The sequence below is a fragment of the Pelecanus crispus genome, chromosome 1 (genome assembly GCF_030463565.1).
Source record: "Pelecanus crispus isolate bPelCri1 chromosome 1, bPelCri1.pri, whole genome shotgun sequence".
NCBI lineage: Eukaryota > Metazoa > Chordata > Aves > Pelecaniformes > Pelecanidae > Pelecanus > Pelecanus crispus.
In genome coordinates this window covers 23463615-23476728 of record NC_134643.1, presented here as the reverse complement: position 1 = coordinate 23476728, position 13114 = coordinate 23463615, and the positions used below count along the sequence as shown (strand labels likewise).

The 13114-nt window shown below is 44.6% G+C and overlaps 1 protein-coding gene across 2 annotated transcripts in view; it reads left to right on the top strand.

The window, feature by feature from the left end:
- The first annotated feature begins 615 nt into the window (after window positions 1-615).
- Window positions 616-13114, top strand: part of MAPK12 (mitogen-activated protein kinase 12) — a 39004-nt gene continuing 26505 nt past the window's right edge. For both annotated transcript variants that reach the window (XM_075706002.1, XM_075705994.1), the window contains exons 1-3: window positions 616-731; window positions 1546-1675; window positions 12116-12174. In XM_075706002.1, the coding sequence (XP_075562117.1) occupies window positions 616-731; window positions 1546-1675; window positions 12116-12174 (305 nt within the window). The remainder of the gene's footprint in view (window positions 732-1545; window positions 1676-12115; window positions 12175-13114) is intronic.

Here is a 13114-nt window from a genome sequence, read left to right as displayed (position 1 = left end):
GGACTGGATGATCTTAAAGGTCTTTTCCAACCTAAACGATTCTATGATTCTAAATATTGCTGAAACGTGGGCTCTGGCCCTGAGGGGAGCTGGGGAGCCCTCAGCTGCACACCTCCACGCAAAGGTCACTGGAAAGCTCGCTTCTGCACTCCCGGTTACAGCCCCTCGCGTTCCTTGGCGCCTTCACGTAAAGTCGGCCGCACCTGACCGGGCCCAAAAACACGGCCGCAGGGGCCCGCACCGGCACGCAGAGCGGGCGGGACGCGCCCCCCCGGGCCCCGCGGCAAGGCCGCCTGCGGACAGCGAGAGCCAGCCCCGGCACCTGTCTCCCCGCCCGGGCCGGCCGCCCCCGGGCCGCCCCCGCCGGCCGGCAGCCGCGGAGCGCAGCCCCAGAGCCCGGGCGGGGGCGGGCGGGCCGGCTCCCAGCGCCGCCGGGGCAGGCGCGGGGCGGGCGGCCGGGCCTCCCGGCGGGGGGTGCGCGGGGAGCGGGGCGGGAGGCGCCGCTCGCCCAAGCCCGGCCCCTCGCCGCAGCCCGGCTCGGCGGCGCTGGCCGCTCCCGCCCCCCCCCCCGCCCGGGCTCTTTGTCGGCGGGTGCCGGCGGGGGGCCGCAGCGCCATGTCCTCCCCCAAGAACGGCTTCTACCGGCAGGAGATCACCAAGACCCTCTGGGAAGTGCGGGACCGCTACCGGGACCTGCAGCCGGTGGGCTCCGGCGCCTACGGAGCCGTCTGGTGAGCGGGGCGAGGCGGGGCGGGGCAGCCCCGGGAGCGGGCGGCGGGGGCGGCGGCCGGGGCTCCGCGGTGGCCTCTGCCCCGGGGCTGGGGGGGGGACGCTGCCCGCCGCCGCCCGGCCCTGCCCCCTCCCGCCTTGTTCCCTGCCAACTTTTTCCGGTAGTTGTGCCTGAGCCGGCCTGGCCCCGCCCGGGGCTGCCGGGCCCGGCGAGGGGCGGCCCCGCCGCCCACCTGGCCGCCCCCGAGCCCTCCCCGGGCGCCGGGCTGTGCCGGCGGGGCGGGCGGGCCCTACCTGCCTTCGTCCCCGAGCAAGCAGAGCCCGGGGCGCCGTCCCCGCCCTGCCCAGACCTGCCCGGGAGCGCTGCCCGCGGGGGGCGGCCCCCCGGGAGCGGCAGCGTCCCCAAAACCCGCAGTGCTGGGCCTGCGGACGGGATGCCTGGTTTGGGTCTGTGGTATTGGTGGGTTTTGTGGGATTTTTTGGGTTTTGTGGGATTTTTGGGGGTTTTTTTTTTTTTTTGGTTGCTTTTTTTTTTCTTCCTTCCCCAGATGTTCCTCTTTAAAGCTCTTGAAAAATTGGCTACTTTTCATCGCAGGGCCCTGGCGGCGTTTTAAACGAATGAAACTAGGTGCTGGCTGCTGCCAGCGAGGTGTTTTTTTTGGGGAGGTGGTCTCCTCCCTTGGCACGGCGAGGCCGGGCGGGCACCTGGCAGGCCGCAGGCTGAGGGCTGGGCAGCGCGGGGCAGGATGCGGCCGCTCTCGGGTTTGGAGTCTCGCTTGGGTCCTCGCTCACAAAACTCTTCCTTTTCCCTTAAAGCTCAGCCGTGGATGGAAGAAGCGGTACCAAAGTGGCCATTAAGAAATTGTACCGCCCGTTTCAGTCTGAACTCTTTGCCAAACGAGCCTACCGAGAGCTGCGCCTCCTGAAACACATGAAGCACGAAAACGTGAGTTGGGTCGTTAGCAATATCCCCCCAAGGCTGCCCTAAAAACAGAAAGAAAATTATGCAGAGTTGGACAAGGCAGATGTGTGGCTGCATGGAATTCAGGAGTCTTTGGGCAAGACCTGCGTGTCTGTCTCTCGTCTGTCTGTCCTTTATCTACAAACACCAGTTTGCACAAACGAGAATGTCCTGCGGGAAACACCATTTCCATGTAGGAAAGGTTGGGTGGGGAAGGTTAGGACCATGGTGGAATTTGTGCTCAGAGCTAGCGAGAGAGATTAAGGACCAGAAATGACCGTCTCCGTCACTACATTCCTGGGAGGTGCGGGCGAGTGCAGAGCATGGGGCTGTGCCTGTGGGTCTCGGCTGCCAGCATCTCTTTTCTTCTGAACTTGTATGAAGATGGCTGTCGTACATGTGCATATCTTTGGGGAGGAGATAGGGTTTTCCTTTTTTTTATCATTCATGAAGCATTTGAAAGTTTTGGGTTCGTACTAATGTGAAACAGGAAAAGTCCATGAATGACTGAATAAATTGCATTACCAGGAAGCAGAGAATAGGGTACAGAGCTCTGCACAGATTTCCACCTAATGTGAAAGAAGAACAGCCGTAGAAAGAAGTGTTGAAAGTGTAATTGAGATAAAGATACTTAGTCCCAACAGTGCTTAGTGGTTTAAGAAAAAAATGAAAGAGGAGAGATTTGTGTGAAAACAGTTATTGTGGAATCAAAGCACGTACTCCAGGTAAGAATGGTCACAGGGTGGGCTTGGAGGATCACAGTAGTGGCTTTAAATGCTGTTTGTCTTGAATGCATATGGGGAAAAAAAAAAAAAAAAGAGTTTGGAGGGAGTTGTTAAAATGGTGCATAAGAATCTGGTTTAAAATGTTAATAGTGTGGGGGATTAGAGCATAGCTCCATTCAGATGGCCTTCAAGGAAAGCTAAGAGATCAAAAGCAAGAATAAGAGAAACTGGTAATAACAGTGCTAGTGATTGCCATTTAACGTTATGGTATTAACATTGTGAGTACCAACAATATCCAGGTTCATTTTGAAGAATAATCTGTGGGGTGTCCTGACTGTCCAGAAAAAACCAGACCTTTTTGTAGGCTTAAGAACCTGTGTGCCTGTTAACATTTTAGTCTGACTCTTCTAATACAATGTGATCACTTGATTCCTTTGAAGTACCTGCTTCATAACCACTGCTGCATATGTTAAAGAGTTAATGTTTGCAGGGAACTTCTGTGTCATGCATGGGCTTTCATACTCTCAGCATTTTCTTTACTGAACGTTTGGGAGCAGAGCAGCTCGTGCAGTTGCCAAGCTCCTAACTGTGTCCAGAATTTTGAGATTATTTTTCTTCCATTTCCCAGAATAATCTGTTGGGTAGCATTTTCCACTCCTGGTGGTTTTTATGCAGTGTATGCCCTTCAGGATAACACTCTGGAACCCCTCCATGGACTCGTTTGGTAATTAAGGAGTATAGAAGAAAACGCTCACTGGGGACCGTGAGCACACTCTGTAAAAGTTACAAATCAATATATTTGAAGGAAGGGAATAATTTACAGTCTTAGGAAACAGTTTGGGTGACAGAAAGAAGAATCTGGTCTACGTACTAAGGAAAAGTTTTACCATGAATTATGGCATCTACTCATTAGACAACAAAGACTGAATAAAAGATCCTGCAGGGATTTGCAGGCACCGTGGAGGCAGAAGCTGGCTACTCCACCCGTCCGCGATGAGGCTGAGATGGCAGTACAGCCCGTCAAGAGAATTTCCATCCACCATCCCAGCCTCACACCCTTCTGTCAGTCATTTCACCCATGGAGAATTAGGAATAGCAACAACGCCTTTCAAGATTTCTAGTCCCTGTGCTGATCTCAGGATACTCCTTTAGCCACTCCACCCATCTGAAATTAAACCAGAGTGGCAGTATCACTCCTCGTCAGGATTTTCAGCCCCCACTTTGACCTACCACCATTCTGTCAAAAAGCCTCTTTTTTGCAGATTTCTACCAAAGGATGGGTTTACAGGCAGACAGTAAGGTCCTTTCCCGTTCACATCAGCAGTCCCCTGTGTGCTGTGCATACCTTTAACGATATGTACAGTAGTGGCAGGACAGCTGCCTGTTCTCTGTTGTTACCGTCGTGGCTTCTGTGGGTCTGGCTGTGGAGTTTTCAACGGGCCCCACTCACATGGGTGCATATCTCCTTATAACAGGAATTAGTAGAATAGAACTGTGATTGAAGTATCTTGCCTGATTTTTCTGTTAACTAATACATTACAGTATATTTCTATATAATAGCAGTTATCTGTCTTTCTGGCTGTACTATAAATATAACTGCTATTAAAAATTAGTAAAACTGAAGTAATTGTTTCAAAGACCACAATAAAATAGCAATGCCACTGCTATCTCTGTCTTGGGTGTTAGTAATCTTAAGTATGTAGAGGAGGTGGTGTGTAATAGCCGGTCTAATGGTACTGCCACTGTGGATTAGATTTGGGATGTTGTTGCAACACTGCTCTAATCTGCCAGTACCAATCTTCATCTTGCTTTTTTCCTACTTCAGGATATAAATTATTTCAAGGTTCTGTTTATTTGATAGTTAAAATGACATCCAGTTTGCTCTTCTGATCTGTTTTTCTTTTAAAGTGACTTCTGTAATCATAATGCATGTGATGTTGGATTACATGAAAAGTGTGATGTTTTGTTTGTTTCACTATGATTGCCTCTGGATGGACTATCTCTGCCCTTCATAGCTTTCAGGGAAGTGGTGTGCTAAGCATGTAGCAATACATTATCACAGTTTATTTAACCCTATGCTGTATTCACAATGATAGAAGAAATTGCGGTGGTCTGACACGTTGTGTTAAAAGCAGCATGTCTGATCCTCCATTAAGGTAGCAGAAGATACCATTAAACCATGCCGCAGTGATATAATTCATCAGCATGTCATGCTTCTGTGAAGAAAACGGAGAAAAACTTCTGCTTAATACCCTGGATGACCTCCATTATAGACCCTTTGAGGAACGCTCATCTCCTTAATGTGGAAGGGTTGTAGGATGACCAGGAGTCCTGTAAAAACAAATATAGGAGTCATCCTGCTGAATTTTACTGTAATTGTATTCTACCTTGTAAGGAGGTTAATTCACAGGTCAATTTGCTTGCCTGTTTAGGCGTTTTCAGGAGGAGGCAACTCTGGTTGCTGGCATGACCATCTTTTGTTATATATGCTAGAGCTTTGTTCTCCTTAATGACTCTGAAGCGGGACATTATTTAAATGTAGTGAGGAATATTTGAATATAAACTGTGCAAACTTGGTAGCCATGGACTCCTTATCCACTCTTTGCAAACAAATCCAGAGGAGAAATGGTGTTGAGGACCATGGGGCAGAGGCTGTGTGTGAAGAGGATGAGACCTGGCTGTTAGGAGATAAATCACCGTCTTTAATGGCACTGGTATCCTTTTTTTTTTTTTTTTTTGTTTTGTTTTGTTTTGTTTGTAGGCCTTTTAATTTGTGAGGATCTGGGATGTTTCACAAACATCAAAAGCTACTTCTGCTGCCCAAGAAACAGTCTAACCCAGATCAATTCTTCAGACACTGCCAGAAAGAAAAGTTAGTTTCCAGCGGGATAAGCTGCCAGATCACTGTGCAGCTGCATAAGGAGATATTCTGGCACAAGAGAGGGAATGGTGTGAAAATGAGGAATTAAAGCAGCTAAGGTAGAATGAAGAAAACACTTTGGGGGGGGGGGGGTGTCTTCATTTATTCATGCTAGGTTGAAGTATTCATCCCACTACAGCCTTAGCAGCCCTTGATTATTTCTTTGGCATCTGCTGCATCTTGTATAGAAAAACAGATTGTTTGCCTTTAGGAAGTTTTTTTAGTAGTGCTGCTTTTGTTCCCTGTTTTTTTCCATTTTGAGTTCAGTTAAAGTGAGGGCCCTTAAAACTATTATGGCTCTGACTTAAAACCCAAAACAGTGAAAATATGGCCAGCATGCTAACTCTGACCCTGGCTTTTGCTCTCAAACATTTGCATACCTCTGCGTTCCTGTATTCTTCGTAAGTTAATGGAGATGTCTATGTATGCAAAGCTAAACGCAGACAAGTAAGCAGAGGTGCAGAACTGTTAGTTTCGTTTGGCAAGTAACTTGGATTTTATTATGCATTTGGACTGGAATTGATACCATGATACCCACTTTTGTTGAAACAACTGCATAGTGACTCATACTGGTCCAGTCCTGGTGCCCTTCTTGCCTCCCAGTTTGCTAACAGAAGTTTTTAAGTTGCCAGCAGCAGTGCAAAATAGCTGGTGAGGGGAGATGGCACGGGAGACAGGGAGAGAAAAGCAGCGGTTTGTGCTAATGTCTTGTGTCAGAACAGAGTGTGGATTTTACAAAAGTGTGGTATATGCATATGTGTGTGTATATATGGATATACCTATGTGTACACATAAGCACATACAGTAATTCTGACTCAGTTCTACCACCTAAATTCTGAATGTGTTTCTAGCATAAAATTTTTGACAAACGTGCATTAAACGTTTCTTGGGTCGTTTAATGTTCTACAGATGTTTTCTCTTCCTGGAAACCCTGTATGTAAGAGGCAACTGCAGTATTTGTTTAAAGGTACTCTATGTTATGCTCTCATTCATTGCTCTGAGTGGAAATTATTCACTGGTGTATTCCCACATCTGAAGACCAGTGTGTGTTTTGCATTATGAGAACCATGTAGCTTTTTTCCCCCTTTTTGGAAGGAACACGGGTATCCAACAGACACCAAATTGGCTGTCTCTCTACAGTTACGTTTCTGGGGATGATGCAGGACTTCACTTTTAGGTTGGCTAATACTTAATTCTGTTGACTTCCTTATTTTGAAAAAACGTTGGGCTTTCTATTTACACCTACACAGTATCAACAAAGGGAGGCGTTTTTTCCAGAGAAAGTAGCAGGGCACTCTATGTTCCTGCCTGAGAAAATCTTAAAACTGTCACCTTTTGCAGTTCATCTAGCCTGATGTGAGCACTGGAAGAACAACAGCCTCTGCAGTGTACAAAATCAGACCAAGAAGGAGTTGCAGATGAGTGGTGGCTTTACAGCTGAAAGCACGCTTACTGTGTTAGAAGAGGTTTCCTGCAGCAAGTCCGGCAGGACTGCACCAGCTAAAGTTCTCATCCTTTGGCTACACAAGTGCCAGTAAAGTGCAATTCAGGAATCCTGGCTGGCGATGGCAAATCTCCTATGGGTCCTTATGAAAGCAAAAATACAGTTATAACTGGATAGTTCATTGTTGTCAAAAGGTTGTAGGGGAGAAACACTCCTGGCTGCTTTTCTGCGGTCTGAAAGCTTAGCACAGCTAGGGAGCCAACAGGACACCAGAGTCACTCTTTCTGGTACTCAAAAGCCAATAAATCAACATAGCGGTATCAGTTACCACTTCTGCTTATTTTCACAAACCTGCCTAATAGGTGTTTTACCTAGGCTGGGCTTCAGCTGATAGCCATTTATTCATACCCCAGCCTTGGGTACTAATGAAGCAGACTGATTAGCCTAGTCCAGTAAATGAAAATAAGGAAGACAGCACTGAAACCCAAGCCTTCTCTTTGGATTGCCATCCGATCCAGAGATGAAGATGTGTGTGTCCGCAGGATTTGGATCTGTCCAAGTCCATTGAAGGAAGAGTGTGGTGATGCTCGTGGGTACGGCTTGTGCCTGCCAGTGTGCCCACTGGCAGGAGAAAAGGAAAGGAGCTTTCTGTCCATCAGCAGGCATCCCTTGTGCCACGTAGCAGTAATTGGCGAGGAAGAAAGGTGACTGTGGTGCAAGCCTTGTGCATGGATAGTTAAAATTTTAAAAATATTGAGACTTCTTAGTGCAGTAAAAGGATGCAGGTGCCCTGTGATGTGAAACAGTGCAGAAACATGAAGTTGAAGCTAACCCTGCAGAAAATTTAATGTAGCATAATATGTAGTTCAGTGCACCCCAGCAGGGATCTCTCTTAAAGAATGTACTTGCGTTTGTAGCCCGAGTGCCAAAGCTACTCAACTTCACTGTGCTTTCATGCGTAACATCTGCAAGAGAAAGCAGCACTTAATATATAAGAGACATAGCCTACATTACTTATTCATTTATACAAGATCCAAGTCTTTTGTTGATGTGCTGGTGCTTACATCAGAAACTTTCCTTTACAGAGATGCCGTGGAATGGTCCTTGAATAAAAGTAATCCAATACATGGAAGTGCAGGGGAGGACAGAGCTGAGGAGCTCTTTGCTGCTCTGCTCCACTGCTGGAGTAACATTTGGAAAGGCTGCAGCTGAGAAGGGAAGGGCAGAAACCACCTTATTAACACAAAGCTGTTATTTATTTGTTGACAGTAGTTAAAGTTGGTCAGGGTGGTCAGTATAAATGTCGGGGGAGGGCGGGGGGGGCACACAATAGGGATAAGAAGGGCTGTAGACACTGCCACCCACCCCCACTGGCTTCATAGTGAAGAGACACAATCAACAAAGTAAATATATTGAGTAAAAGCATACCTCTGAAAAACAAGTTAGACCAGTAGATGGGTAGTTTTGCTGTTACTGGAGTTTTGCTTTGCAGGAAGATGGGAGAGACACAGCATTACACTCTCCCCTCGAAATACAAGCAAGGAAGGTACTTCAGTGGAGACCGCAGAAATCCAGGTGTTTTTTCAGTCAGATGGGTGGTAGGGAACAAGGTGTGTCCTTTGTGGGCTAATTGATTCGAGAAATTGCCCTTTGCAGAGTTAATGAGGAAAAAAATGAGACCCTGAAAGGGCAGTGGTGCTGCTGCTGGTTTCCACAGATGCTTTTCATTGCCATCATGGAGTGTACTGGGTTTGTTCTTCAGTTGTGCTTCCATCTCAGTAATTGGGCTGAATTAACACCAAAAATAGATCTACTGAAGGTTTCACAGATACCTCCGTTACATTTTGTATAGGCCACACTATGAAAAATAAAGGATTCTTGTAACTGTTTTATGGTGGCATACTTTTGTGCTGGGACATTATCTGCAAGTATCGTAAAGTTTTTTACAAATACTATATTTAATTGAGAGCATTTTAGACAGACACGGGATTTTCCATGATATGGAGGAGGGGGTTTCCTACACTTTGTCCAGTTCTTTTCCTGCAGAAGTAGCTGGACTTCTATCTTCCTCGGAGGATTTATTTTATCCTATACCTCCTTGAGCTTAACATAGCTGCAGAAATCTGTGACCTAAATGGAAATACTAATGACTCTGTTCCAGTACAGGAAAATCATCCCAAAGTGCAGCTATTAAATAAAGATCACTGAGAAAAAGGAAATAGGTCCCTCACTTTTATTGTTAAGTTGATTAACTATTAGTATGTCTTACCTTTTTGGACACTAAAACGGATTTCAGGATTTTTAAAAGCTTGCTTTATAAAGCAAGAAAAGGAAGTATTGTGAAATCCTTGGCATGTTAAAAGTTTTCTCGTTTATTATTTACAATTCCCTTCAGCAGGAGCTGAGCATTGGTCTCGGTGGTATCCTTCACTGCAGAGGATTTGCAGGAATAAGTTTGTCTCCGTGAGTTTGCAACCTTACCTCAGAAGTAATGTGTATTGTATATTAGGGAGTATTAAGTAACTACTGAGAACTCTGTTTACTTGAATGGAGCAGCAGTAAAATGTTAGTGAACTTCATTAAGTGTGTTTTGGGGCTGGTATGCTCTTTATGGAAGCGTGTTCTTCATGCTCCCATGTTTCACAGCGGGCACCTGACAGTGCCTCGGTGCACAGATGGATGTGGTACAACAGCCACACTATTTCATTCTCTGCTGTGCCCCTTCTTTTTATTGTGGTGTCCCTGTGTCTTTCTCTGCTACATTCAGTCATGATGGGGTTTATTTTCTTATGTCTCTTGCTTGGGTAAATGAAGGCATGGAAATACCTCTTTGAGGAGAACAAGCAGGACTTCTGAAAAAGTGGGGCTTAGCAGGGAAAGAAGTGCATATTGGATAAAATTACTGTTAAAACGTGAACTTCTTTTTAATACTGAAGTCTTTGGAGAGCACATAACTTTTCTGGCTGTGTATGCTCTCTGTGTGTGTGTACACGTGCTGCCTTAGGAAATGCCTGTAGGGCTGCATTATGCTCCATTGTTGTCACATACATCTTCCTAATTCCTCTCTCCTCCCTTGCTCTCCCTGCCTCCACATAGAAATGGAAAACCTTATGTAAAACTGTCATGCAAAAAAAAAAAAAAAAAAAAAAAAATTAAAAAGTCTTGCTGTAATGTTAGTACTGAAGGTATTACTTCAAATAATAACCACATCCTCTGTGAGTTTAATTATTGGTTTATGGTAGTTATATTATTCTTATTTAATTAGTTTCATATAACAGTCCTGAGGAAAATAGTATTTTTTTCAAAGATATATGTGGCTACAAAGACAAAGAGTTGTAATTTTCTGTCTTTGTCTTTATTAGTTTTTCTATCTGTCCTGGTTCCGGCTCGGATAGAGTTAATTTTCCTCCTAGTAGCTGCCATAGTGCTGTGTTTTGGATTTAGTATGAGAATAATGTTGATAACATGCTGATGTTTTAGTTGTTGCTAAGTACTGCTTACACTGGTGAAGGGCTTTTCAGCTTCCCATGCTCTGCCAGGTGCACAAGAACCTGGGAGGGGGCACAGCCAGGACAGCTGACCCAAACTGGCCAAAGGGCTATTCCATACCATATGACGTCATGCTCAGTATAGAAACTGGGGGGAGTTGGCCAGGGGCAGCAATCACTGCTTGGGGACTGGCTGGGCATCAGTCACCGGGTGGTGAGCAATGGCATCTCTTGTTTTTCCTGGGTTTTGTTTCCCTCTCTCTTTTTTGTTGTTTTTCTTTTCATTACAAATTTTTTTAAAAAAATTTTATTTCAATTATGAAACTGTTCTTATCTCAACCCACCAGTTTTCTTACTTTTGCACTTCCAATTCTCTCCCCCATCCCACTGGGGGGATGGGGAGGGTGAGCGAGTGGCTGGGTAGTGCTTAGTTGCTGACTGGAGTTAAACTACGGACACTATTTTGTTCATCATTATGACATTTTGATAATATCCAGGCTAACTGTAGTAGTTCCTCCTGAATGGGGAAAAGATAAAAATCTGTGCAGTAAGGATTTCATCACAGTTGGAGATTTTTATTTAAAGCTTTAAATAAAGGAAGTTGCCTTTCTTTTCTTGCAATTTTTTCCTGTGTTTCTGCTCTCACTTCTCTTTACTTTCACGTACTTTTTTTAAAGAACTCTGTTTTCTGGAGGAATTAAGACATAGTAGTAATGTCCAAAATCCATCTTGATTGTTATCAAAGTGGATTTTGCAGTCCTCCTTTTAGTGCTTTGATGGTAACGTCCGACAACGTAATATGCCATTAACTCTGGTGTCTTTCTTGCAGTTTCTGATTTTATACAGTTTTAGTTTGCTGTATAATCTGATGTCCTTAAATTGTATGGCTGTGGAGATAGGTCTGAATAAGGTTATAAAGGTTATTAGTCTTTTAGCTTGCTTTCCAGCAAACCCCTGCACACCCCTATCGACACGGCAGCCTGCACCTGGGAAACACACAAGCAGTCCAGGGCTTTGGAGGCTTCCTCTGAACAGACAGAAATGGTCATGAATTAGTAGTAGAAGTAGAAAAGAAGCAATTCTAAAAACCTGTGCTATTTATGCACTACCTGGATTAAGCAGCAGCCAAGCTGAGATCTGGCTTTAGACAATTCCAGCTACATCTTTTGGAGCATCAAGTTCTGTATATTTAATTTTCTGGTTTTTAATGGCAGTTACCATAATGTATCTAGTCAGTTGGTATAGTTCTGCCGAAAACCGTACTAGTAGGACAAACTGCGGTGGGACAGTTTGTTTGACAAAGTCATATTAAGCTCTTAATAATTTGCTCTCTATAAAAGCAGTTCAGTGCTAGTTTCTTCTCCGTACTCCCAATTAGATATTGTAGTCTATGTACCTAAATTACCCCGTTACTGAAATTAGAAGGTGTTTAAAGTGTTCTTCATTATCAGGCAGCAAGCCCAGCTAAGGTGAATAGCACTTATGACTGCTTCAGGTCATAAACCAATTTGTCTGGTTTATTTTTGACACTTCAGTGGTTCAAGTTAGAAGATACTCTCTCCTCTTACATAAAATTGTTAGCCTCTAAAGTTTTTGTTCAAGTAAATACATTTTTTTATTTTTTTATCACAGGGTCAAACAGCTGTCAGTTATAAAATTTAACACATAACAAATCCTGGTGTTGCTAGGCACTAGTTTAGGTATTCTTTCTGCTGTCTTTATGCCTGTAGCTAATGTCTCACTATGGAAATGTTTTTGATTATATTTTTTCACTTATTACGCAGTTCAGGATTTTTTGTGTTAAATCAGTATTAATCCATGGGGTTTTTTTTCTCTCCCTTATTTCAGGTCATTGGAATATTGGATGTGTTCACACCAGATGTAACACTGGAGAAGTTTAATGACTTGTAAGTTCCGAGTTGTTTGTGTTTGGAAGCAGGGCATCGTTGCTTGTGCAGGAGGAAGGGTTGTTGCTTTTTTAAATGGAGCATTCCAAAATTGTTGCTTCATGGTTTTTTTCTGAATGTCATCTTAATATAACTCTTATGTGCAACTTCAAAATTGATAGGCTGAGGTTTTCAGATTGTCACTAGAACCAGTCTTACAAGGTGTGTACTTCTCTCAGCCCTTAGTAAATGGCAGTTTGGTGGATTCCCTAACCCACCTTTCAAGTACTGATTCCTTACCCTAAGGCCCCGGTGGCCCAAATAGGACGGTTCTTAACCCAAACAAGTAGGCTGAAACAAGTAGGCCTGCTACACAACATGTCTCCGGTGTGATCCATCCTAATTCAACGATTAATTTAAAACTGCTGATGCTGCTGAATTTTTTAGTGGTTATCTGCGCTGTGGTTTGTTGTACACCCTGACTGGTTTCCCAGTCCAGTGGTCCAAACAGCACGTGATATGGATCGTTTGTAGCACCAGGCATGTGGGTCTCCCTGACCATTTGGCAGCATCTCGGACACAAGATATTTAGCATGTCTGTTGTTTTGCTTGTGGATCCCACTGCAATTCTTGTGAATTAGAGTCACTAGAGAAACAGTGGTCAGAAGTCCTGGTGGGCTTAATGTAGATTTCATATTATATTCATAGAACTGTTCTGGATTTCATCTAATGTGGCTAAGTTTCAAAACCAAACTTGCATATTTATATGTTAACAAAGAAAGCTATCTGACAGGAAAATGTAGAAAATGAAATACAGAAAACATGGACAATATGTGTTCATATTGATCATTTGGGCCAAAATGATCATTGAGCCAAAGAGGATGTTGTCCATATTGCCTATTGTGCTACCATTTTATATGGCATATGTAACAAAATGCACATGTATATGATTAGCATTCAA